This window comes from Candoia aspera, chromosome 5, assembly GCF_035149785.1.
Source record: "Candoia aspera isolate rCanAsp1 chromosome 5, rCanAsp1.hap2, whole genome shotgun sequence".
Taxonomy (NCBI): Eukaryota; Metazoa; Chordata; class Lepidosauria; order Squamata; family Boidae; genus Candoia; species Candoia aspera.
This window is the reverse complement of record NC_086157.1, coordinates 59126182-59152700: the sequence shown is the minus strand read 5'-3', so window position 1 is coordinate 59152700 and position 26519 is coordinate 59126182. Positions and strand designations below refer to the sequence as shown.

Below are 26519 nucleotides of genomic sequence, written 5' to 3'. Positions count from 1 at the left end.
CAGCTTGATTGATAGAGGCAGACAGAGGGAGAAAACGTAGAGAGAGTGAAAGACTTTGTATTTCTAGGTGCGAAGATTACTGCAGATGCTGACTGCAGTCAGGAAATCAGAAGACGCTTAATCCTTGGGAGAAGAGCAATGACAAATCTCGATAAAATAGTTAAGAGCAGAGACATCACACTGACAACAAAGGTCCGCATAGTTAAAGCAATGGTGTTCCCCGTAGTAACATATGGCTGCGAGAGCTGGACCATAAGGAAGGCTGAGAGAAGGAAGATCAATGCTTTTGAACTATGGTGTTGGAGGAACATTCTGAGAGTGCCTTGGACTGCAAGAAGATCAAACCAGTCCATCCTCCAGGAAATAAAGCCAGACTGCTCCCTTGAGGGAATGATATTAAAGGCAAAACTGAAATACTTTGGCCGCATAATGAGAAGACAGGACACCCTGGAGAAGATGCTGATGCTAGGGAGAGTGGAGGGCAAAAGGAAGAGGGGCCGACCAAGGGCAAGGTGGATGGATGATATTCTAGAGGTGACGGACTTGTCCCTGGGGGAGCTGGGGGTGTTGACGACCGACAGGAAGCTCTGGCGTGGGCTGGTCCATGAAGTCACGAAGAGTCGGAAGCGACTAAACGAATAAACAACAAAAAGTGGGGGCAGATTTATAGGCAAATTTTCAAAGTCAGAAAGTGTCATTATTCATTCTTACCACAACGGGTTTCATCTTCACCATTAGGGCAGTCTTGTTTTCTATCACACCACTGAGATGGTGTTACACACACTCTTGTTGTACCACACTGTATCTCGGAGCCAGAACAACTATCTGTCACTATGAAGACATACAGGAATATAATGAGATCACAAAAATAAGCTCCCAAAGGCGCAATTTTAAATGTATATTCTATTTTAAGGATTATTATACAAACAGTAACTTAGGCACATTCATCAAGATGTCAAGTATTACCAACTCCTTTGGATTTTAGACGAGATCTTAAAGCAATAAAACTAGAAGGTTACAGAAGTTTTCTAGTCACCTGAAAATTTATGTAAATTTTAATGGTTCTAAACCACACATTGATAATTATTATCAGAAATGGAAAGACTAACTTTTTATGTTAAACAATTTCACCAAAAGTGCTATTATAGTGCCATTAGAATTAAATTGTTTCTAACTTCAAAATCTAGGAAGGAAGGATAGTATAAAAGACGAAAAGCTACCAGCATACAATTTAAGCAAATCTTAATTTTAATAGGACATAATTAATGACTGGAACAGACATGTCAAAATGATGCTTAATTAATTTTTTTATGAATTCTTACCAAAATACCAGATGAGAAAAACACAAATTCCAGCTCCTATTAGTAGCATTGCAATTGATAGAAGGAGACACAATGCCTTTTTGGTTCCTGCAGTTAAAAGAGGAAAAAAAATACATGCCCATGTAATTTTAAAGGAAGTCTGTTTCCAATGATGTTTCCTAAATATCTCCAACTAATAATTTACAGTTTCCACATATCCAAAGAGTTATATGCAGTTATAACTACATTTTGATGAACACAGACCTGTCTCTTTTAGCATCACCATCATCTGCCAATCATAGTCAGCTTCTTAATGAAAGAGGAACAAGGAAATTGCTGAAACATCCTTGTTCCTCCTTAAAAAGAAGAAAATAATTATCAGGGATAATAATAATAATTGTTATATTATTATTATTATATAATTATTATTATGGATAATGTTTAGGGGAGTGGAATGGGAAAGAATATTATATATTAGTTATTTTTATTTTTATGCATTTTTATGTCCTGAGCCCATTGCTGTTTACCCTGATGACCCATGACTGCTGTGCCAGGTTTACCACCAACTCTGTTGTGAAGCATGTAGATGATACGGTGGTGGGTCTAGGGATGATCAATGATTGGGCTTATAGGGAGGAGGGGAAGGGTTTGGTGGATTGGTATAATATAAAGAGATTGGTTCTAAATGTTGAAAAAACCAAGGAGATTATCGATTTTAGAAAGAACTGGCTCAGCCATGCACTCTTTATTAATGACATAGCTGTAGAGTCAGTTAGTAGCATCAGGTATCTGGGGATGCAGATAACAAATAGTTTGACTGAGTCTCTTAATACTGCATCCTTAGTAAAACAGGCACAGCAGCGTCTGCATTTTCTGCACTGGATGAGGAAAGCGCATCTTCCACCTCTCGTCCTCCTTCCTTTCTATAGAGGCACTCTAGAGCGTGTATTGACCAACTGTATTTCTATCTGGCTTGGAAGCTGCAGTGCCTCGGATTGGAAGTCTGCAGAGGGTGGTGAGGGCAGCAGAGAGGATAATTGGGATCTCACTTCCTCTCATTCAGGACATTGCACATCCATGCTTTCTCTCCAGAGCCCAAAATATTGTCAGAGACTGTGGCTTGTTCTCACTGTGGCTTGTTCTCCTTTCTACCCTCTGGGAGAAGGTTCCACTGCATCTGATGCAGAACAGCTAGATTAGGCAACACTTCTGTCCCCTGGGCTATTGGACTCCTGAACTCTTAATAATCCCTTCTCACTCCATGGGAACACATGCTGGGCATAGGACTGATATTTATTAGGGATAAAGATTAGAGGAGAGGAATGGGTAAAGAATGTATATTACATATTGTAGTAATTATTTTTTGTGAGCCATTTACAATGAAATTTCATTTTAATGTGCACCTTGGTGTATAGTGGAATGACAATAAAAGTTTATTCTATTCTATTCTGATAATGGAGTTAATTTCCATTATTAACTGAATATGAACATGTCTTGATATAACTTCTGAATGATTCCCTGAGTTGTGCTTCCATATTATTTATTTATGTATGTGAGTATATTTCAAATTTCACCACTGCCTATCTCACTCAAGAGTGACTCGTTTGTCACACGAACCACAGCATTCTTTTAGCTGATCTCTAATGAACCTGACAAACCTGAGCCTTCTTTCCAACAAACAGTGATGTCCATTTACTGATCTTTTTGTGAGCCCTCCTGGGAGACATTTTAAAACGAGCAGATTAAAGTGCTATGAACAGACTGTTGGTTTAGTCCTTGGCCAGCTCCCATTGAAACCTCTGCATGAAATATTCCGCATAAGAAATGACTGTTCTCTGGAAAAGCTAAAACGGTGCAGGAATAATTCTATAGGTCTTATATTCTGCATTATGTGTCTTAATTATATCTTGAAAAATTAATAATAAATTTTTAAAAAAAGAAATGACTGTTCTCCAGGCTATATTGGAGAAATAAACTCTAACTTGCTAATTTTTGTTTCCTGGAAAGCACCACTCATATCGTTTTTTTTCTTTTGCATCAAAGAAATTGAATAAGCCAAAAATACTTTGCTCAGATTACTTTCCTATATGCTCAGCCCCAACAGCAAGCACATTCTCTACAGCAAGGTGTACAGAACTCACACCCAGGTCTCTTCAGAACCTAAAAAGGAAAATCTAGTATTTATTTTCCTTTTAAGCAGTAAAATAAAGGGAATTACTTAAATGTTTATTATTTATTAAATGTCTTTTTATGACACCCAGAATCTGTTGCCTAGCCAGGGAGATTTGACGATCAGAAGTGAGGGTCCCCAAACTCATAGATTACTTACTTCGTACAATTGTAACAGTAGGATCATCATTGTATAAAAAACGTCTGAAACATAAACATCAACCAAAGTATTCTTAAAACATACCCAAACTGGCCTAATTTGCATCAAAACATTTTTTTAAATAAATGGGAAGCAAAACTTACTTGGTGTACATTTTGCTGAAGATTTTGCCTGCACTGCTGGCACTGGAACTGACTGTTGAGTAGAAACCCTTGGAACATAATGAGGCACCGATGAAGGGTAATATGGAGGTGCGTGAGGTAGATACACATTATAGTCGCTGGTAAATCTTGGAGGAGCAACATTTTCTGACCGGTAGGCATAGTTTTCATAATACGGAGCTGGCCTCTAAACAACCACAACAAAAATACAAAAATAGAAAATAACATAGGCAGCAGCTGAAAGTGAAAGCTTCTATAACCCAGCAATAGTATAGTGAAATATAACTATCTAAAAACCAGAAGTCCACAAGCTGTGGCTTGCAAAAGTTTATGCCTTTTAATAAAACGGGTTAACCTGAAAAAGTAGTACCAGATTCCTTCCATTTTTGGCTACCACTGACTAACACAACATTCCTCCTATGGTAACTATCTAGTACTTGAAAAACCTTTCCCCATTCATAGGAACACTTTTACCAACCACCATATATTGTAATAGCATACTTTTGAGACAGCTCACTTACCAAGTTAGATGCCATCTTGATTTTCAGCAGCTGAATTATGGCAAGTTTGTTATAATCCTATGAAAACAGAAAATGTTTTTCTGTTTTTGTTTTTATTACAAAATAAAATTTCAAATAATTGAGTCCTTACTTTAGTGAGACTATCCATCACATTCCAGAATCACACAAAAGTAAACAAATACGTGGCCACTGGAAAATTATTATTTCTATAAAAGCTCAAGTGCCTACAACAAACTCTGGATTACATTTCATTCCCATAGTAGACTCATATCTATTATCAAGCAAAACATGGAACATTTACTATTTTGCTTATGGTGTATGTATACCACCCAATAACTAAGCTTTTAGGTTGGCTTCTAATAAAACTTAAAACATTAAAAGTTTAAATTGCAGTAAAATAGAAATGCAGCAGTTACATAAAAATGATTTAAAGCAAAGAGCAATTTAAAGAATGGAGAAAATGAAACATTAACTAGCATCAGAGAAGAGAAAGCAGGTGAGCCTCCCTGGGAGAGACCCCCGTGGGAAAAAAGTTCTGAGAATACTTCCGAGAACAGCTGCGTAATTAAATACCATACACACTTGCAACTGTGTAATTAATTCTGGAGAATGAGGCCTTGGAAAAATTGGTCAGAAAAGCAGACACAAGACTCAGGTATTTTGTTATTTTGTAATCTAAATACAGAAATGGCTATTTTATATTGTGAGTAATTGGAATGAGCAGTGATGGTGGGTGAACACTCTATTTCCTCTTGTAGGGTATGCACTAAAATTGAAGGAAGCCCCTTCTTCTGCCCTATCAGCTTTTACTCACTAGCGTAGCTCTCCATGAAGCAGTTGAAGCACCTATACCTTATCTGTGCAACATGTGGCAAAACTTGTTTTCTAAAATGTGATTATAAAACGTAAAAGTTAGCCATTGTTTGCTGCTATATTTTTTTACTTTTTGTGCTATTGTTTTTTTATTTTCTGTTTATTAAATAAAGTCTAAACAAATAATTAACCAACTACATATTAACCAGAGGCCATAAAAATAAAAATGTAACAACATAAGAAACAGACACAGCTGGTAATAGTAGCAACATTATGGCCCCAAAATGCAGCCAAAGAGGTTTCTGCATGAGTGTTCTTTAATAACCCTGGGAGCCCTCCTTAATTTGTGTGTATCTCGAAACTTCTAAATGTTTCATCTATAATAGCTAAATATAGCTTGATGTTGCTTCATTTACACAACTAAAATTCCAAAATGCATAAATCCTATTAGTGGTTAATGAAATGTGAGTGTATTTTCTTGTAGCTTCCAAATTTGTGTTGATGCTTTTATTTTTGTCATTGACTTAGTTAGGCAAACTGGGTGATAATTCTTATTACTTATTTTTTGTCAGCGAATTCCCCAAGGACAGCAATTTCCTCAAGGTAGATACCCTGAAGGGGCACTATATTTCAATTTTCAAATAAGCAGCAGCCCAAAACTACCTCAAACCACAGTTAATGATTTCTGATGCTGCACCGATCAGAAGGCATCTGTTTTCCCAATATTACAACTCAGAAATACCACCCACAGCTCCATCTTGAAATGACTAAGTTTGAAGGCTCAAACCCTGGATATTTTGGGCTCATTTTTCTTCCCAGCCAGAGCTGAGGGTGGGGTGGGGGGAGCTGAGGAACCTCAGGTTCAGAAACAAAAAATGCTTAGGGAAGAAACAGGAGAGGATAATGCAGGAGGTTCTAATGACTATTCAACAAAGCCAAATGAAACAAGGAAACATGGCAGAAATCAAAGGAATCAAGAAAATACAGGGGAAGATGCTGTGTACTAGTGTTGGTATAGGGCTGAAATTAGGTAAAATCAGTAGGGCATGGTTATTTCTGTTTACAAACCCTATAGGAAAATCCTATCAGAAAGACAGGAAAGGGTGTAGTGGGAGATCTTGTCTTCTAGGTAAAAAAGACCAAATCAAGTTATGAAGTGGTGACATAGAGAAAAAGTGCTAGGCCTTATTGACAAATGGGACAAAAACAAGTCTCCAGGCCTTGAGAAAATCAAGAAGGCAAAGTGGCTGTCTGCTGAGACACTAGAAGTAGCCCAAGAAAGAAGGAAAGCAAAAGCAACAGCAGTAAGGAGAGATATGCCCAATTAAATGCAAAATTCCAGAAGTTAGCCAGAAGAGATAAGGAATTATTTTTAAACAAGCAATGCATAGAAGTGGAAGAAGACAATAGAATAGGAAGGACAAGAGACCTCTTCCAGAAAATTAGAAACATCGGAGATAAATTCCAGGAAAAAACGGGCATGATCAAAAACAAAGATGGCAAGGACCTAACAGAAGAAGAGATCAAGAAAAGGTAGCAAGAATATACGGAAGACCTGTATAGGAAGGATAACAATATCGGGGATAGCTTTGACGGTGTGGTCAGTGAGCTAGAGCCAGACATCCTGAAGAGTGAGGTTGAATGCGCCTTAAGAAGCATTGCTAACAACAAGGCAGCAGGAGACGACGACATCCCAGCTGAACTGTTCAAAGTCTTGCAAGATGATGCTGTCAAGGTAATGTATGCTATATGCCAGCAAATTTGGAAAACACAAGAATGGCCATCAGACTGGAAAAAATCAACTTATATCCCCTTACCAAAAAAGGGAAACACTAAAGAATGTTCAAACTATCGAACAGTGGCACTCATTTCACATGCCAGTAAGGTAATGCTCAAGATCCTGCAAGGGAGACTTCAGCAATTCATGGAGCGAGAATTGCCAGATGTACAAGCTGGGTTTAGAAAAGGCAGAGGAACTAGGGACCAAATTGCCAATATCCGCTGGATACTGGAAAAAGCCAGGGAGTTTCAGAAAAACATCTATTTCTGTTTTATTGACTATTCTAAAGCCTTTTACTGTGTGGACCATAACAAATTGTGGCAAGTTCTTAGTGGTATGGGCATACCAAGTCATCTAGTCTGCCTCCTGAGGAATCTGTATAACGACCAAGTAGCAACAGTAAGAACAGATCACAGAACGGACTGGTTTAAGATTAGGAAAGGAGTACGGCAGGGCTATATACTCTCACCCTACCTATTCAACTTGTACGCAGAACACATCATGCGACATGCTGGGCTGGATGAATCCAAGGCTGGGGTTAAAATCTCTGGAAGAAATATTAACAATCTCAGATATGCAGATGATACCACTTTGATGGCTGAAAGCGAAGAGGAACTGAGGAGCCTTATGATGAAGGTGAAAGAAGAAAGTGCAAAAGCTGGCTTGCAGCTAAACCTCAAAAAAACCAAGATTATGGCAACCAGCTTGATTGATAACTGGCAAATAGAGGGAGTAAACGTACAGGCAGTGAAAGACTTTGTATTTCTAGGTGCAAATATTACTGCAGATGCTGACTGCAGTCAAGAAATCAGAAGACATTTAATCCTTGGGAGAAGAGCAATGACAAATCTCGATAAAATAGTTAAGAGCAGAGACATCACACTGACAACAAAGGTCCGCATAGTTAAAGCAATGGTGTTCCCTGTAGTAACATATGGCTGCGAGAGCTGGACCATAAGGAAGGCTGAGAGAAGGAAGATCAATGCTTTTGAACTGTGGTGTTGGAGGAAAATTCTGAGAGTGCCTTGGACTGCAAGAAGATCAAACCAGTCCATCCTCCAGGAAATAAAGCCAGACTGCTCCCTTGAGGGAATGATATTAAAGGCAAAACTGAAATACTTTGGCCACATAATGAGAAGACAGGACACCCTGGAGAAGATGCTGATGCTAGGGAGAGTGGAAGGCAAAAGGAAGAGGGGCCGACCAAGGGCAAGGTGGATGGATGATATTGTAGAGGTGATGGACTCGTCCCTGGGGGAACTGGGGGTGTTGACAACCGACAGAAGTTCTGGCGTGGGCTGGTCCATGAAGTCACGAAGAGTCAGAAGCAACTGAACGAATAAATAACAACAACCAGGCCTTGATAGCATCCTGCAAGGGGCTTAAAGCTGAGATTGTGGACCTTCTGACCAAAATATGTAACCTGTCTCTACACTCAGCCTCTATAGTTGAGGACTGGAAGGTGGCCAATGTAACTCCAATTTTAAAGAAAAGATTCATGGGGAGATCCAGGAAGTTATAGACCTGTCAACTTAACAACTGTTCTAGGGAAGATAGTAGAAACTGCTATTAAAGATAAAATTACTAAAACTTTAAAGACACAGGCCTTGCACAAGGATACCCAACTTGGTTTAACTAAGGGAAGGTTCTGTCTAACTAATCTACTAGGTTTTTTTAGGGTGTTAATAAACGTACGGATAAAGGCAAGCCAGCAGACATCATCTACTTAGATTTTGAAAAAATCCTTTGATAAAGTCCCCCACCAAAGGCTTCTCAGTGTTATGGAAGGGGGGGTGATGTGGTGGATTTCGGTGGTGCCGCTGGTTCTCAGGAAGGAGGGAGCACATTCCAAGGAGGTGGAGGAGGTAAGAGGAGGCACAGTCCAGGAAGCAATGGTGGGAAAACGAAGAGGTTCAGGATAGCCCCGCCCTCGAGTCTCCCAGGTCATTTCTCCTTAGGTTAGTTAGAGTAGCTTTAGTCTGGCAAGATTCTGTCTATACAGTGTGAGCAAATAAAGAACTGAACTTTGAATGGACTGACTCTTCGTTGTTCTTGGGCTGGGCCTGACACTCAGTAAGCTTAACGGCCATGAAATAAAAGGGCAGATTCTCTTGCAGATAAGCATCTAGCTAAGGAACAGGAAACAAAGAGTAGGAGTGAATGGATGTCTCACACAATGGAGAGATGTAATTACTGAGGTCCCCCCGGGTTCTGTCCTAGGTCCAGAGCTTTTTGCCATATTTATGAATGATCTGGAATTGTATATGACTAGTAGAATAACCAGTGCAGATGCACACTAAATTGGTCAGAATGGTAAAAACAGTAAGGGACTCTGAAGAGCTCCAAAGGGGCTCTCTGCACATTATGGGACTGGGAGTCAAAATACATGTCATTCAGTGTGAGCCAGTGCATAGTGATGCACTTGGTGTCAAAAATCCTAACTAGTCATACGAACTAATGGGATCAAAACTAGCACTGATGAGGATAGAGATCTTGGAGTAACGGTAAACAGTTCAATGAAGGTGTTGACACAGTGTGCATCCACTATAAAAAAGGTCAAGAGCATGTTAAGGGTAATAAGAAATGGTACTGAAAACAGATGCCAATATCGTATACCCTTATATAAATCAGTGGTGTGACTGCACTTGGAATATTATGTGCAGTTCTGGTCATCGCACCTTGAAAAGGACATAGTGGAGCTAGAGAAAGTTCAAAGGAGGGCAACTATGATAATCAGGGGGCTGGAGCAGCTTCCCTATAAGGAAAGGTTGCAACATTTGGGACTTTTAAGCCTAGAAAGGAGGCAAATGAGAGTGGACATGATTGGGGTGTACAAAATTATGCATGGCATGGATAAAATGGACAAGAAGATGTTTCTGTTTGTGAGCTGCCCATGGTTATGCTACATAATATGGGTGGCTACACAAATTTTTAAATAAATAAATACATTTTCCCCTTCCCCAAATCCTGGAAGAATCAGGATAGAAAAAAAAGATTTTTTTTTATATAGCATGTAATTAAACTTTGGAATTCACTACCACAAGATGTACTAGTTTGGCTGGCTTAAAAAAAAAAAGGGTTGGACCAATTCATGGACATCATGGGGATCAATGGCTTCTAGCCTTGATGGTAGAGTGACTGTCCCTGAAGGCCATCCTCCGGGAGACTAGTGGGGTTCCTTGTGTAGTTGGTTGGCCACTGTGAGAACGGACTGCTGGACTAGATGGGCCAGGGGTCTGATCGAGCAGGACATTGCTTATGTTCTTATGTTGGGCTAGTGCAGCTGTGGAAATAAGTAGTATTCAGGGAAATGTGGCTTATTTACTCCTACACTCCTGTAGCAGAATATCTGATTTACAGGAGTTATATAATTCAGTCTTGCTTGGTACAGTATTTTGAAAATTAAATAACAACTACAGAGCAACTTAATCGCTTCTGTGATATTCTGCAAATTTACAGCACATCTAATAATCCAGAAGTTTGATTCAGATTAATACAGACATGCTAAATATGTTTATTCAGGAGTGCTACAGCATTCAGTGGCATTTATTCAATATAAGCATATATAAGATTTCAAATGGACCCAAGAGGAGAATTGCAATGGGATACCTGGCTTGTTCCACTAATCCTACTGAAATCCTACTGAAATTCAACTATCAAGGTTGTGCTCCATTTGCTCAATAGTAATTCTCAGTGAACTCAATAATTCCTTCATTAATGAAGCATAAGATGATTCCATATATTGTATTACTCTTTCATAACACCCTGAATGCTTAGAAAATAATAATCATGTTCTGTAAGTCTAGCAGTTTTTCCTTTCTTATAAATGCATTTTCCACATCATTTTGAACACTTTTTTCTCAAGTTTCTTCAATCACAGAACTCAGAGTGGTGTCGTAGGAGTTTCCAAGGGTCTTTGTCATCTCTTCACAGACTATGTCCTGGTAATTCACAAATAATTTGCATGCTGAAAACCAGATCTTTCTGGATATTTTTCTTTTGAGTCAGGCACATGTATTCAGGTCAGTAATTTACAGCTTTAACTATACAACCGGAATTTTAAGAACATACAAGGAAGTAGAAATCAAAACCAGCCCAGTGAAATGATTGATACAAGTAGCATATGTCTGAAGGAAAAATCAAAATACAGTACTAATATAACAACTCTAGTATTACTCAGAAACACATCAGGTAATTTTAAAGTCATGTGATGAAGTTCACTGACCATACAGTTTACAAGGGCTAATGTTAGTAACTAGGGTAATTCCAGGTAGAGATTTACTGATCTGGTCTGTAATTTTTGAACATAATATACTGTTTTTCCTTAGTAAACCTTCCTCAGTGTACTTTTTTTCCTTAGGCAGTTTTCCCCCTCTCCTTTAAAAAATTCTAACTCAAAGGAACAGTGGAAAGAAAGTATGCAAAGGGACTCAGAACTCTCCCATCTGTCTATCAGCGGGGTAACTCCCCGAATATCCAACAGGACAGGGCCAAATTTGATACGGTACGAGAAGCTAGCAAACGAAAGATCAAGTTTGAAAAGTGGCTGTATCCCATCAAGGGCTGTGGGGGAAAACAATCCCCCAAACCCCCTTCGCCATGCTCTATGGGAGAGCAGGTGGGTAGTGACTTGGAATGCTACCAATTCCTTCATTTGAAGCCCGCTCCTTCTCCCTCACAGTCACAAGACTCAGAGCTGAGAGTATGCAGTCCACCCTGTACTTCCCAGCACACACATACGCACAGAGCAGACAGAGAGGCAACACATTACTTTGATATACAGAAACCACAGATTCCTCCTGCAGCCACAGCTGGTAAAAAAATTCAAAAAGCCATGCTCTGCATTTTCCCCTACATTTTACGAAATGCAGCTTATGTGCAAATAATAATTATTTATTTGTTATTAATAACTAATTATAATAATACAAATAAGTATTATTTATTATTATTTGTCAGATCCTAACAGAGCCAAATACCATGTGTTCCATGGCTCCACATGCTGCAATAGATTCTATTTGGGCAGATCATGCATATCATTTGAAGATAAATCCCTTTTATCACACTAATTCCAGTAGTGCTATCCTAACTGTTAGACTACAGCATTCAAAGCTACCTTTGAAGAATTTCTGATATATCAGCACTGCCTCAGATTAATAAAACTGGTTAAACTGTTGTCAGCCCTTCCAGTAGATCAAGTCAAGAAACAGATATAAGGATTACAGGAATCCTCATTTATTGTTGTAGGGTACAATAACAGTATCTTGAAAACCTGTCCAAGTTTTTCTCTGCCCATTTTCTCATGCCTGAATTGTCATTTTTTCTCCCTGAATGGCTCATCCATTCCTTTCTCAAACTTGTCTCTACATTCCTTTACTATTGTCTACATATTTCATTTTGGGTGAGGGGAACAGTTTACATTGGACTGTACAGCTTCCCACTGCACAGTGGAAAGCACACATTCCTGCTAAATAACAATACAGAAATCATTTTCACATTTTAAAACAGATTCTACAGTTTAGTACCCAAATATATGCTTTGCACCAGGAGGTATGAGGCCTCTTCAGACCTCAGGCTTAAACCCAAACACATGCAGGCAGGAAAAGACTCAGGGTAACTAATACAAAGGTAAAGCAATAGTTTTACTAGCTCCTTTCATTGTGTTTGTTTCCAGAGGTGGGACTACTCTTATGTTTGGTCTTTTACCGCTACAGCAAAAAATCATGTTTAAGACTAAAATCTGTGCCACATGGCAGAGTAAGCTGATGACTACCAGTGCAGGTACACTGCAGCAAGATGCCCCATGGTAAAGCTGTGTAGACATCATGGCAGCCTTGTGGTGATGGCATGGACAGCTTTCCTGTGGGGCTGCCAGCCAAACGGCCACAGCAGTTCCACACTGAAGCTCTGGAGGCAGCTCCACCACAAGGCTGCTGGCTGCAGAGCCACAGACATGTCCAGCAGTCTCCCCAGTGGCCTCGGAGCTGCTATGCCAAAGTGGTCAGGGACAGGCAGCTGTACTACCCCCCACTTCAGTGCTCTGCCTCCAAAGCCTTTGGGACATGCTTGCAACATGTCCAGCTGTCTTCTAGATAATCAACAGACACATGTACAAAAAGCTCCTCCTTTCATAAATATGGAAATATCCTAAACAATAGGGATGAGTTATACTCTTAAAAAAAAAAGTAGTAATTTGCAGTCTGACTTGGTTTTGAGTCATTCACCTGCCAGCGTGAACATATGGCCTATGAATATTCCCCTTTTACTCTATTCTAGCATATGGGTTCAGAAAAACAACACAATACTATGCAATCTATAGTTTCCTTTGCTTCCCTTTCCTGGCAGACAGAAACTTCTGATTAGGTATATTTCAGAACCAGGCCAGACCCAACTGGACAAGCAGTCAAATCTGGCTTCAGCATTGGCAGTTAAATTGTATTTCCAGCTACAACTGAAAGCAGTAGTTTAACTGCTGGGACACATTATATATGCACAGCTCTGGTGTTGTTCCCTATTAATGGCTGCTCCAGATACTCATCTCACTCAGCCTAACATCAGAACCCAACATATTCCAAGTTTTACAGCTTTCTCTTACAGCAAGCAGGTACTAGGGACATGGAAAACAAGGTGCTTTCATGGTCCATTTTTTCCTAGAATGGGCCAATTTGAATATCCAGGGGTTGGAGGAAGTGGGCAGCATTTGAACATTTTCAGGACACTTCAGAAGATATTCTTCTGGAAACACAAACCATTATTCTTGGAGCACATGGATTAGCCTCTTCTACCCTCTTGCACGTTCCTAATGAGTATATACTATATAATTTAACCATGTTTGCTTAGCAGTAGGCTACTCCCATGTAAAGTATACTTAAGACTGAGTCTCAGGTGTCAGTTAGGACTGACACTGGAGATTTAATTTTATGTACACTTACATGGAAACACATCCAAACTGAAATTTGCTTTTCAATTTATCTGTATTATTAAATTTTGGGAGACATTATTCTGAACATAGTTTTTACATGAAGCACCGTACATTACCCAGGAGGAAAAGCAGAAAAATCCTTGAAATAAAATTTTGTTCTGTGGGTTACCAGCACATCATTTTTATTTTTGTCTTCATATTTTTTGGCTTTTAAAAAATATAAAATACCACTGTTAGGCTTTCCTTGAACTACCCACAGTGATCTTGTACTCATACATACTCCTGAACTACATGGAGAGACTCATACAGCACAGCCAGATGACATGGTAGATTTATGCAGGACTTCCTCCTCCTTGGCCAGTATGTATTTCAACTGCCTTCACAATGGCCTGCACTCATGTTCAGTTTCCCTCTCCCCATGAAAACCTCACCAACCTTTTTCTGGAAGATTATTACAAGACATTGTAATAAAAGAGCCATGTTAGCCATAGTCAAAAAATCAGAAGGAGTCTGGTAGCCCATCTCCTGACAAGCACATTTTTAAAAGGCCTACATTTCTGCGAACCACTGCTCACACTACAGCTGCTGCTGAAGTATGCTGTAGTTTGTGAACTTTGAGGCCTTTTAGTAAAAATTTGTGGGCAACAGTACTAGCAGGCTCCTCCTGATTTTTTATCTTTCAGAGTGAGTTTTAGAAATAGTACACTGGGGACAGGATAGGAAAATGAAAATAGTTTTTTTCTACCCATTTATCTATAGATAAACTCCACTAGACCAGAATCCTTTTCCACAGCAGAAAATGCCTGAAGCCAGTTCAGTGTTAACAATTATCTTCAAAGGGAGATAGGATGAAAGTGGTTGACTATCTCAGATATAAGATCTTTCAACTAGCATACAGCTGATATTTGTTCCCAGTAAATTTGCATTTACACAGCAGGTGCAGAAGTACTTCACATACCAACGTCACTTTACACTAAACCAAATAAAGTAACTGACCCTTATGGGGATCGTGGGAAGTGGAGAAAATTCATAGCTTTGCTAACACTACTTAGTGCATTTGTTAGTACTGTATGTTCATAATTACTCAATCTCAATCTGCTGCTCTGCTGTAGAAATTTAGAAGACTTTGGAACAAGCACAGAAATGTGATTTATTCTCTACTTAAACAACAGTAATTCAAGAAACAGATGAAAATTCCAACTTGATTAGAAATGGCAAGTTTGGCTCTTTACTTTCCAAAGCTAATGAAAACGCCCTAGCCCTTTCACCCAGTTTAGGCAAGCCTAAATGGCAGGTCTTCTCTTTATCAAATGAGACTTCTCAATTAGTATATTGCCAGATGTACTACAAAAGAAGAAACAATAAAGCAGAAAAAGAGCCAGTAAGACAGTATACATCACTCTCTAGTTCTGCTGAGAGGCAGCTGTCTTTATTAGAGTGTCCACAAACATGGGACATTTAAAGCAGATATGTTATCCCATATTTTTCAAAAATTACATAGACGTACGCAGAACTGTAAATTCTTCAGCAAGCTCATCTGTCTCTAATGTCTAAGTATTTAAGAGAAGCACAAGTAAGCGAAAGGTGAAAGATCTTAGCAGAGGCTTGCCTGCTGATTTATTTTTCTATTGACCATACTAAAGGTCTTATTCAACACTCTTTGAACCAGCTGATTAATGAAGTTGGACCAAATACTGAAATACAGCCTGAAAGCCTCCAAAACTTGGCTCCAACATACAGTTCAGCACTGAGACTATTCCCCACTTCCACAAATTAGGGAGAGAGATTTCTTGTTCAATCAAATCCATGATTTGGATACTTTAAGTAATTTTAAAATCTGTTACGACTTTACTTATAAGAATGGAAAATTACAAGCAATATTATGAGCAGTCTTCAAATTCAGTTCTGGATTCAAACTGGATTCTGACACTAAAAGAAAATCATAATATGCATATAAATTCGAACAATATTTGTATTGAAAACCTAACTTCCTTTGTGATTCAAAGATCACTGTTTAAAATCAGCAGTTTAAATCCAGGGTATTAACCTGCATCCCACTAGTGTCTGGGAAATAAAATCAATTTAAGTGCAAAATAGTTTGAGAATAGAATGAAACTTGCACATTTTGAAGAAACATAAAATTATGTCCAGAAAACAAATATGCTAGTAGAGTCTTTGGTGTTCTTTGAGATCGTTTGTTTGTTTTCCTGCAGACGTACTAGTCAATAGATGTACTAGTACTATCCTAGTCAGGTAACAAACTACTGCAGGAAAACAACCAAGCTCAGAGAACACCAAGGACTCCACAGTTCAACCCTGAGCTACAGATATTCTCTTCCGTTGGTAACTATGCTAGTGCCAGGCTGCCAGCATAGTTCAGTTCACCAACTAGGACTAAGGAACCCAGGCACAAATAACTATGCTCCCAAAGGACCCTGATCCATCTTTAGCCAGTCACTAGGTAGGCTTGCATGAAATATGCAGAGCCAGAAATAATTTAACCACATTTTAGCCTGGTATGTTGTGGAAACAAAATCCTGTGGTTAGTGTACTGGTTAGGGGGTCACCAGTATGCTGCCCTAAATGCCCAGAAAGAATACAGGGATCAACATTATGTTCAGAAGGAGACACTGAATAATGGAAATTACAGAGGAAGTTCACATCTGAACAGATTAGTAACAATCCCTATGGTTCACTCTATCCCATATATGCTGGGGAACACCATAGTACATTTTCAGCTCTTGTCATACACAGACTGTGTATTAAATGCAAAGCTGGTTCCGAATAATTCAAAGAAAAACAACAGGTGCTTGGGCCAGAGTCCTTGAATGCTTTATTGCGACGCAGAGAGGAGAAGGGACGCGGATCGTTTCAATTACATGGATAAAAAACGAAATTAGCAGTTTCCTCCTTGAATTAAGTAAATCAGAAAACGACCTGCGTTTGTCTTCATTCCACCCATCCATATCTCTCGGTAAGTCCACTACAGTTTTGGCTAGAAGCGAATGGGTAGACAAAACCATCAATTGTCTTTATGAACGAGTAGTTTGCGGGCTGGGAGTGTGTGTGCCACAAAGGACAACAGAAAGCGAGGCCAATGACGGCACTCCCTGGGATTCCTAGCTCTCCGTTAGAAGAGAAAAGGCTAGAAAAGGGAAGGAGGACACCTGGGAAGGAACAGAACAGCGCGCAACATCCAGTCCACCGCCGGCTCCCTCCCAGCCACTCGAGCCAAGCAGATCCTCTTCACCAAACCCAGCCCAGGGCTCACCTAAGAGCACGGGACACGCGACGCGGAGGCTTCAGCGCCTTCGCCGCGCGCCCCGGGCTCCAGTCGCGCTCTCTCAGCCGGACGCCGGCAAACGCGCACGCGCTCAGTCCAGGGGGGCGAACGCGTTAGCTGGGCGCCACTCGCACCTAGTAGCGCCCTTCCTGGAGGTGCGAGGAAAAACCCCACGAGTCGCTCTGAGTGGACCCAGATAATGCCAGGTTGTACCGCTCGGGCTTCGGGAGCGTTTGTGTCACGGCTGTGCAAAAGGCCCTCCCCTTTATCACTTAAAACTGCCAGGCGAGCCCAACCTGCTATTACTCATCACCTGCAGAAAAGGAGAGGACAACGGCACCAGGAGCGCAGCGCTCGCTGGGCAAATTCAGAGGACTCCTGTCGTGGAGGCGGAGCTTAAAACTGCAATCCACCGCACGCCTTACCTGGAAGTAAACGCTGCAGGCAGGCAGGGCATACTTCTGAGCAAACAGACCCACCATCGCGCCGGAACTAGCAACTCGTAGACTTGCTTTCCAGTAAGCGTAGTCTTTGCGGAGCCTCAAGGACAGGAACTCCGAGCAGAAACGAAGGCTTTTAAAATTATTATATCACGTATGTTAATCAGCTGACTAGTGCAGGAATAGTTGGTTATCATAGGCAACCTTCTGTGAATGGTCTCCATTACTAAAGTAGTCATCAAAATATCATTTTAATTTGTTTCTCTCTGACCCCACAATTTATAATTCCTCCCGTGGGGATCTATGTAACATATCAGCTGTGTTCTTGCAACATGGCTATCTGCCCGAATTCACGCTGAACCATAAATCAGCCTCAGGGGCTGGGTTTGAACACCATGCTAGGCTATTCAGTGGCTCTGCACGTCCTGGGAATACAGCTTTCATGATGCCACTGATGAAAGGGAGCAGTAACCCACAAAGCTAATTTTTAAGGTGCTGTGTGGGAGTTCACAAGCTGTAGTTGATATTGAGGTCTTCCAGCTTTGTGACTAGTGGATATTCAACAAGCTGAAGAAGTCAAAATGCTGGAGAGCCTGTTAACTTCCTGCCTGTTCCACAATTGATCAAAATCAAGGAGATTTCCTTCCGTTAGACCATTGTTTCTCAACCTTGGCAGCTTCAGGATGTGTGGACTCTCCGAATTCCCCAGCCAGCAAGGGGAAGAGAGCAAGGCTGCCTGAGGAATTCTGGGAGTTGAAGTATCTTGAAGTCACCAAGGTTGAGAAACACTGCCTTAGACCTGTGCTTGCCAAGCATTAGGGTCCAACACGTACAGAAGGACCTTTCTTTGTAAAGAAGCTGTTTTCCAGACAATACACTAAATTGCAAACTGATCACATATTAATTTAGCATGGTGTGTGAACTCAGCCATTATTGTTGGTTTATAATTCATGCAAACCTAGAAAATTGAATTAACTGAATCATGATTTCATTAACCATGATTAGTATGTTGTGTGTTGCATGAATGAAAAAAGATGCATGTCAGAAAGAGAATTTTTCCTTATGGCACTCAGGATCCTGTATTCTGCAACCAAGTCTTTGAGATTGAAGAATATGGTTTTGATTTCTAGGCAAGTTCAACCTTTGACACATTGCTGTCTAATTCCAACCTATGCTAAAGTATAATTATTAATTAGTAAATGTTGGGATGTTTTAAGGTCATCACTTCCCTGTTTGATGCAGTTTCTGCAAAGCAGAATGCCACTATAGCCAAGGGTACATATAGCAGGCAAGATGTTGGACTAAGATTGGAAGATGGCAAAGCAAATGCAGACTCAGCCATGTATCTCACTTGGGTCAGTCTTGGACTCTCAACTGAACAATGTGGTGGTTGTTTGGCAGAGAGGCAAACTGGAGGGCAGAATGGACCCTCCTGAGCTTCTGGATGAAAGGCAGAAGATAAAGAATGAATGAAAAACATTTCTGAAGGTAGTTAAATAACCTGGTGGAACATAAGGGTTTTCTTTAAAAGCACTTTCAGCTCTTTCTCAAGTACAGTAATAGCAGATGGCAACATCTACCCAACTCTGAATTGTTTTGAAAAGCTAAGAAAAGTTAGATCTGCTTATTATTTGGATGAGAATCCACTAGGAAATCCCTAAAGTAGAAAGTTGAAGAAGATAGAAAAAGAACTATGTAAATGTGTTCCTATAATCACCAGGAGCAGGACCTTAGCTCAGTTCAAAGAAGATTTTAAGTGCAATGAAATATGAAAAGAGTAATTTTGAGGAAGTATCTTTGAATAAGAAGACAATACTCATAGTCACATGTGTTTAGCAAGGATACTTTCCTCATCCTAACTTATTGTAAATAAGCTGCTTCCTCATGTATGAAAGCCTAACTCTGCTCTTTCATAACTAGGTGAGTGAACTAGGAAACTATAACTGCATATTATGTCCAGAACTAGAATCCTGGTTCATTGCTCCTAAATAGACTAATATTCACAAAGCAACAGATGTCTCTGCACCTGGCTTGATATCTTGGCTTACTAGGCACTGCAAACTAAAGTTCTTTGTTTGGATGTAACATGCAGCTATCAGTCCCTGATTTGGTTACCTATTTATGTCAGAAAAAAGAACTATATGCATGAGCAACCTACTTGTATCTAGGAAAGGCAGATTAGCCCAAAATTTTGTTTTACCATTAAGTTCACCATCCCCCCAGTGATGCCCTGGTCATCTCCTGCATAGACTACTGCAATGTGCTCTATATGGGGCTACCCTTGAAGAGTATCCGTAAGCTACAGCTGGTGCAAAATGTTGCCATGCGAACAGTTTTAGGAGCCCCTAGAAGGGCACATATAACACCATTGCTGCGCAAGCTGCATTGGGTGCTGGTTTGCTTTCGGGTCCAATTCAAGGTGTTGGCTATCACCTTTAAAGCCCTACATGGCATGGGTCCAAGTTACCTGAGGGACCGCCTCACCCCCATTACATCGACCCGTCCCACCCGGTCATGCAGAGAGCGCATGTTACGGACCCTGTCCATGAGGGATTGCCAATTGGCAGGGTCCAGGAGAAGGGCCTTCTCTGCCATAGCACCCACCCTTTGGATCAAGCTACCCCCAGGGATACAACAGGCCCCCACTCTCCTGGCCTTTCAGAAGGGAGTAAAAACTTGGTTATGCACCTGGCCTGGGATGGGAGGGGGGACAGCTATTCATGGGGGTGGTTGCCCTGTGAGGATGCCAAGGTTAAGATCTTCCCATCTGGAATTTTATATTTTATATTTTATGTGTTTATATTGAACTGTTTTAGTGATTTGCTATTTTTATTATTTGTAAGCTGCCCAGAGTCGTACACAAGATGGGCGGGAAAGAAGTTTAATAAATAAAATAAAATAAAGTGCATGTACAGCTATTTTTTCTATACAGTATCAAAAATTACTTTTGCCTTTGCTTTACAATGACCCCAGGCATAATCTAGCCCAGATGACTTGAGTTTACACCCATTAGAGGAAGCTTAGGAGATCCCACATAAATAAATATGTGCTACAATTGTGTACAGTAGTTATACTGTAATCCCTAAATATAAAACTAGTTTTACTGTAATCCCTAGATGTTACATTTTGCTGCCACAGACAATGCCTATCAGTTCATGTAAAACATTCAGAAAAGAATTATTGCTGCTGCTGCTGCTGGAAGAAAAACTAAAATTTAGTAAATAAATGTTTTTAAGTGGCAATCAGTTTAATTCAAAGAACATGTTATTGCTTACATAACTAGATTCAAATTTTCCTGTGCAAAGTCAGTGTGGAGATATTACTTGTCATTGACTCTGTCCTTGTATGCATATTTATTTATGTCAGAGCTAGTAAATGTATGAACTTTCAGATATTGCTAAGCCACAGTTGTCAGTAAACAAAGGCCACTTAAGCAATGGTGCAGAATGCTGAGGATTATAGTTTAACAACACGTGGTGGATGAGGCATTGGCTCTCTCTAAGTAGTGTGATGTGTTCTGCAGGACCAAGGAACCTCAGAGGAAACCAGGGATCCTATGCATGTTTGCTAATGAACATACTTAGCAAATCTGTGGAATTTATTTCCAAATACACATGTAATAGGGTTGGGTTGGACAGTACCGTAACAGGCATTGGAAAAAAGGATTCTTAATACTTAATTAAACTTTTAAAAGCCCCAACAACCCCAAATCCTTTCTGATGTTACTTAAGCCATTTTTTTTTATTTTGTTAACAATTAATAATTAGCAGAATTGGTAAGGTATGATTCACATTAGATATATCAAAGTGATATTGCTTAAATCACCAAAACCAGAACATGCACCTAATGTTCTCACATGTCTGGGTGTGGAAGATGATGTTAATGGCTTCATACACTTGTTTCTAAACAGGAACTGGATGAAGTGATGAGGTCACCTTAAAAATATCCAAGAAAAAATGGAAAGGACAGGAGACACACATTTGATGTCATTCACAATATTCTCATGACTTCGTAACTTCAAAATAATAAACAAGCACATAACTAACTTTGCATTTATTTCTATAGGAAATGTGAACGTGCTTGAGTCAAGTGGCCTAGAATGCCAGGCTGAGATAGCATAAGTATAATCTCATCTGTAGCTGAAAGGACCATAAGGCAATGAAATCTGCAAATCATAAACCAATGTGTTTGTATTTTAAATACAACTTTCATCTAATCCTTTATATCTTAATTCAGAAACAGGGGTAATGTTAAATAGAATACACCACCTTTCAGGACCTGAAATATATGTGATTATGGACAGAAAACTGCTAGTTATTTAATTTGCTGGAGTTCTATTTTGCTGCCAGGGAGATTTTCTGCTTCATATATTAAATCCATTTTGATCACTGAAGCATAAGTCTACAGCCTTATTCTCTTTGAAGTTAAAAGAAGAAAATGTTCTGTAATTTCTTGAAGAAATCTAGCAGGTGAGGCTTTCCCCCCAGTCATATAGACTGGTATGATGTGCTCAATTTCATGAAAGAACAATGAAAGTTTATGTCATATATGTTAAAGTTTAAAATGTCATAAGACTCTCTGGAATGTTTCAGTCAAATAACAAAACTAATCTTCCAGAATTCTTTCCACCAATATCAGTTTAGTCATCTTGCAACCTGCTTTGCATCCCCAATTTTTAAATAAAGGAACAGAGTCTTGGTGTCACAAAAGACAACTAACTTTAGCCTCCATATCCCGCCAATCCATCCAAATTTGCTTTTGCAGTGATTCCCACATTCTTCAAAAATTCCCATAGACGAGCAGTCCCGGATCTTTAAGTCTTCCAAGGTGATTCTTACCAATAATTTCCTTTATGGTGAAGGGATTTCAATCCAAAAATACTTCAGTCTTCTGGCTGGTTATTTGATGTGACCCCCACATGATCAATTACAGGACCATTTCAGTCCTGCTCAATATCCAAAGTAGTTTATTCTGTCCTTTCATATTAAAATTTATATTAACTCCCTGAACTATATTCTTAGAATGCCCATAGACTCTCAAGCAGATGGCTATTTTTCCATGGAGGCCTCCAACTTGAGTAACAACCTCTCCTCAGATATTTGTCTGGCACTTACCCTGACATCATTCTGGAAGGTGATTAAAAATGTTGCATAGGATCTTTGAAGGGTGTGTGTGTGTGCGTGTGTGTGTTTGAGTCAATATTGACTCCTGGTGACTGCCTGGATAGTGCCTGAAGTTTTCTTGGCAAGATTTTGGAAGTGATTTGCCATTGCCTACCTCCTAGGGTTGAGAGAGAGTGACTGGCCCAAGGTCATCCAGCTGGCTTTGTGCTTAAGGCAAGACTAGAACTCATGGTCTCCCAGTTTCTAGCCTGGTGCTTTAACCACTACACCAAACTGGGTCTCTCTTTGAAGTATAGTGTTACTGTTATTACATCTATTGGCATTTAATTCATTGTTTTTCATTTTATTATAGCTCTGGTTTTTTATTATTGTGCTTTACTAATGTTACACTGTCTGATTTTAGTGGTGGATTTCCTACATCATCTATTGCATATAGAATTTTATCTGTCCCAAATCACCTGTCAATCAGTTGTGTTGAATAGCTCCAAATTCTAGTATTATAGCTTATTAAAGAAAATAGAGTAAAAAAAAAGAGGAGGGACTCTAAGATTAGTAATTCCTTGGTCAAATTACAAACCAGAGGGATAACAACAAAAGTAAAAGAGGAAGCCAAATTTAATGTATTAATTATATAAGAAATAAGTAATACTTTATAGTATTTCATTATACTTTGGGATTCATTCTTATGTTTGCAGGTACACAAAGAATAGCCATTTATATTCGAATTGATTAGTGAACAGTTGAAAATTGGTTTATACTTAGAGGAATAATACATTTTTGAAATGTAATAAGATTTTGCCATTCTAAACTTGAATATGTTGAAATATAAGTTGCAGTTCTAATTATTATCAGAAATTGCATTCCAGTGAACACATATACTGTAATTAACCCTAGCTTTTTAAACCATGGTTTATCAAGCAAGTCACATTAGCCTGTTTTCATATTAAACTAAGGCAAAATAAACCATATTATGGCTTAGCATATCCAGATTAGTGTAACCTACTTCTGTATATGATTAGATTGACAATTCAAAGAAATGTTCTATCTAGGATTGCAGAATTAAATTCACTTTTATTCAAAAAAGTTCATACATACATACATACATACATACATACATATAGGAAGACATGTTTTAAAAGATATTGCAATAATCCTAAAGAAGAGTAATGAGAAATGCTAATGTATATGATATATGACTAACCTCTCCCTCTGGTTATTATTTTCACATCTTCAAGGACATGTGCTCTCTCTGTTTGGATTTGTCCCAAAAACTTACTCAACTATTAAGGCAATGAAAAGTAATGATAGGGATGTATTACACTTATAGATGTAAATTTTATTTATCAATTGTATTTATATGCCACTTTTCCCTATCACAGAGCATTTGTATTCACAAACAGTTGTTCTAGAATTATAGCTTAATTTGTAAATAATTTCCTGACCTGGTTCATATGTCTATAGGTTAAATTTGTTGGAGATGGTAACAAATCATAATGCCTCATTAGCATATAGATGAGTTGATTCCATGATGCAATTCTCTATTTGCAAGGAAGCTGTTTGTTGCCACTCCCACTTCTTCCCTCTCTCTTCTTCCTTCTTCCATCGACTGAGGAGGCAGCATTATCCCCCCATTATGGCCACACGCTTGGGCCCTGAAGAAGAATTTTTTCCATTTTCTCCACACAGCTCTTAGCAGCTATGAGGCTAAGAATTCATTAAGTTTAGGGAACAGAAGAAACAAAGAACCTTCATTTTTCCACCAAAGATCGATGTAACTGAACCAAGAATAAAATCAGTAAGACTCTTTTTACTTTTAAACCCACTTTGTCTAAGCATATGATTCTTTATGCTTGGGAAGGCTGAGTGTGTAAGATCAATAACCTGTATTTTTCTAACATGCTCATTAAAGCTATTTAAGATAATATTCTTTTTCGGTATGCAGCTTCTCTGCTGCATTAAGCTCTGCTCCATTCAGTGGTCCTAGCTGTCCACTAATGGCTTCAAAATTATGGTTAAGGTATCACACTGTAACTATGATTTTAACCTAGGACTTACCTTAACTAAAGCACTGTGTATCTTCCAGACCTGAAAATGGAGCGTGTGGCTTCCAAGTCCACCTTTTAGACTAGTGTTTCTCAACCTTGACAACTTTAAGATGTGTGGACTTCATCTCCCAGAATTCCTTAGCCAGCATGCTGGCTGGGGAATTCTGGGAGATGAAGTCCACACATCTTAAAGTTGCCAAGGTTGAGAAACATTGCTTTAGACATATTGGTTGGGGCAGAAGCAGCAATAAAATGGATCATTTCCAGCCATGGCATCTCCCCTACTTCCAGCTCTATTTTCACCTCCATGTTTTTGTGACTGGTGAAACAGGGACAAAAGCAAGTGAGAAAGGCTCAGTCTTGTCCCTTCCATGCAAAGCTGGGCCATGGCTGTTGCTTTTCTAGCAAAACCAACAGACAAACAAACCAGGAAAGATCAGACAGAAATGACAATCAGCAAAGTATGGTTGCCTTTGGTTCACCATTCATATTACATGGTGTAGAGGGTAAGCAAGATGGTCTTCATGGAAGTATGTAGGAACCATTACTTAGGCAAAAGGGGCTGAAACATTGTTTAAGTCTAGAATAGTGAGATAACATTCAGAAGTGAATCAGGTAGACACTTCCCTAATTCACTGGATAAGAAGGAAGAGGAGGTACAGCACAATCAGACTTGCAAGATTCTGTCATTATAGCCAATCTCAATAAAAGTAATTTATTGGGCGTTGATTTCCTACCAAGTGGGGCTGACTATGGCATGCCATGTTTAACTCTCTTATCCATGGATAACTGTGCTAATCCAGGAGTAAGCAATTGTTTGCTAGTCAGAGGTTGCTCCTAACACCTAGTAGTGGAGGCTGCTATACGTTGGATAATGATGCAAAGTGAATAGAGTTTGTGACACACTTCAGTAAGGTAGGATTTGGTGAGTTCTGGATTTTTGGGAAGGGAAGTTTGACTTGCTGAAGAGAGTTAAACTATGTCTTTTCTAAGTCTTACTGTATAATTTTTGTGTGCTGTTGCCTCAGGAAACGTTTAATGCTTGTAATCAAAGTAGGTCCTGAGGCCCATAAGTTATGATTTAGAGGCCAAGTGTGGCTCTCAAGCTCAGTTTTCCATCTATGCACTAAGTCATAAAGCCTGGGTTCACCTAGCATGCTTAGCCACAATGTATTTTGCTTATTTGTGATTTAGGTTATTGTGTGAAACTGGACATCATTCATTTGCAAACCATAGTTTATAGTTTTGTGCAATGTGTGAATTGAGCTACCATGGCACATTTAACAAACTATGTTAAAACAATAATACAGTGTGAAGCTGGTTATAATGTGGATCATAATCATACATGAACACAATAATTTAAAAGGAAAAGCAAACATTTACTCCTAAAGATGTGTTCTGTGGTACAATTAAACACATTCATAACAACAAAGTGTTCACACTTTAGGAAATGAGTAAAGTGATTAAACTTTCTTACAAAAAAGCGTTGATTGTGATTTTTGGAGTTATAGGATTTAAGAATACCTGACTGAATTACAAATCTATCTGTTCTTTTTAAAAACTTACATATAAGTTATTTTCAGTCCAAACCTAGTCTAGTTCAGATTACTGCTTTTGTTCAGATGAATTCACTGTATGCATTTTGTTGTACTCCTAATGCGGCCACTAGAACAAAAGCTTCAGTTGTACAAAGGCAGTATATGAAGACTCAAACGGTCATTTGAGCCTACTGTACAGGAACTTTAATAAAGTGACTGATGTCACTGATATAGTCTACTAGGCTTGCATCACAGTGGGAAATGAT

General features: G+C 39.3%; 1 protein-coding gene across 1 annotated transcript in view; it reads right to left on the bottom strand.

Moving 5' to 3' along the window:
- TMPRSS2 (transmembrane serine protease 2) overlaps positions 1–17357 on the bottom strand; it is a 33533-nt gene extending 16176 nt beyond the window's left edge. Inside the window, exons 1-5 of the mRNA XM_063305332.1 lie at positions 17096–17357; positions 4313–4369; positions 3774–3978; positions 1323–1409; positions 712–831 (exon numbers count right to left, since the gene is read on the bottom strand). Of these exons, the coding sequence (XP_063161402.1) occupies positions 712–831; positions 1323–1409; positions 3774–3978; positions 4313–4327 (427 nt within the window). The 5' untranslated portion in view covers positions 4328–4369; positions 17096–17357. The remainder of the gene's footprint in view (positions 1–711; positions 832–1322; positions 1410–3773; positions 3979–4312; positions 4370–17095) is intronic.
- Positions 17358–26519: the final 9162 nt, after the last annotated feature.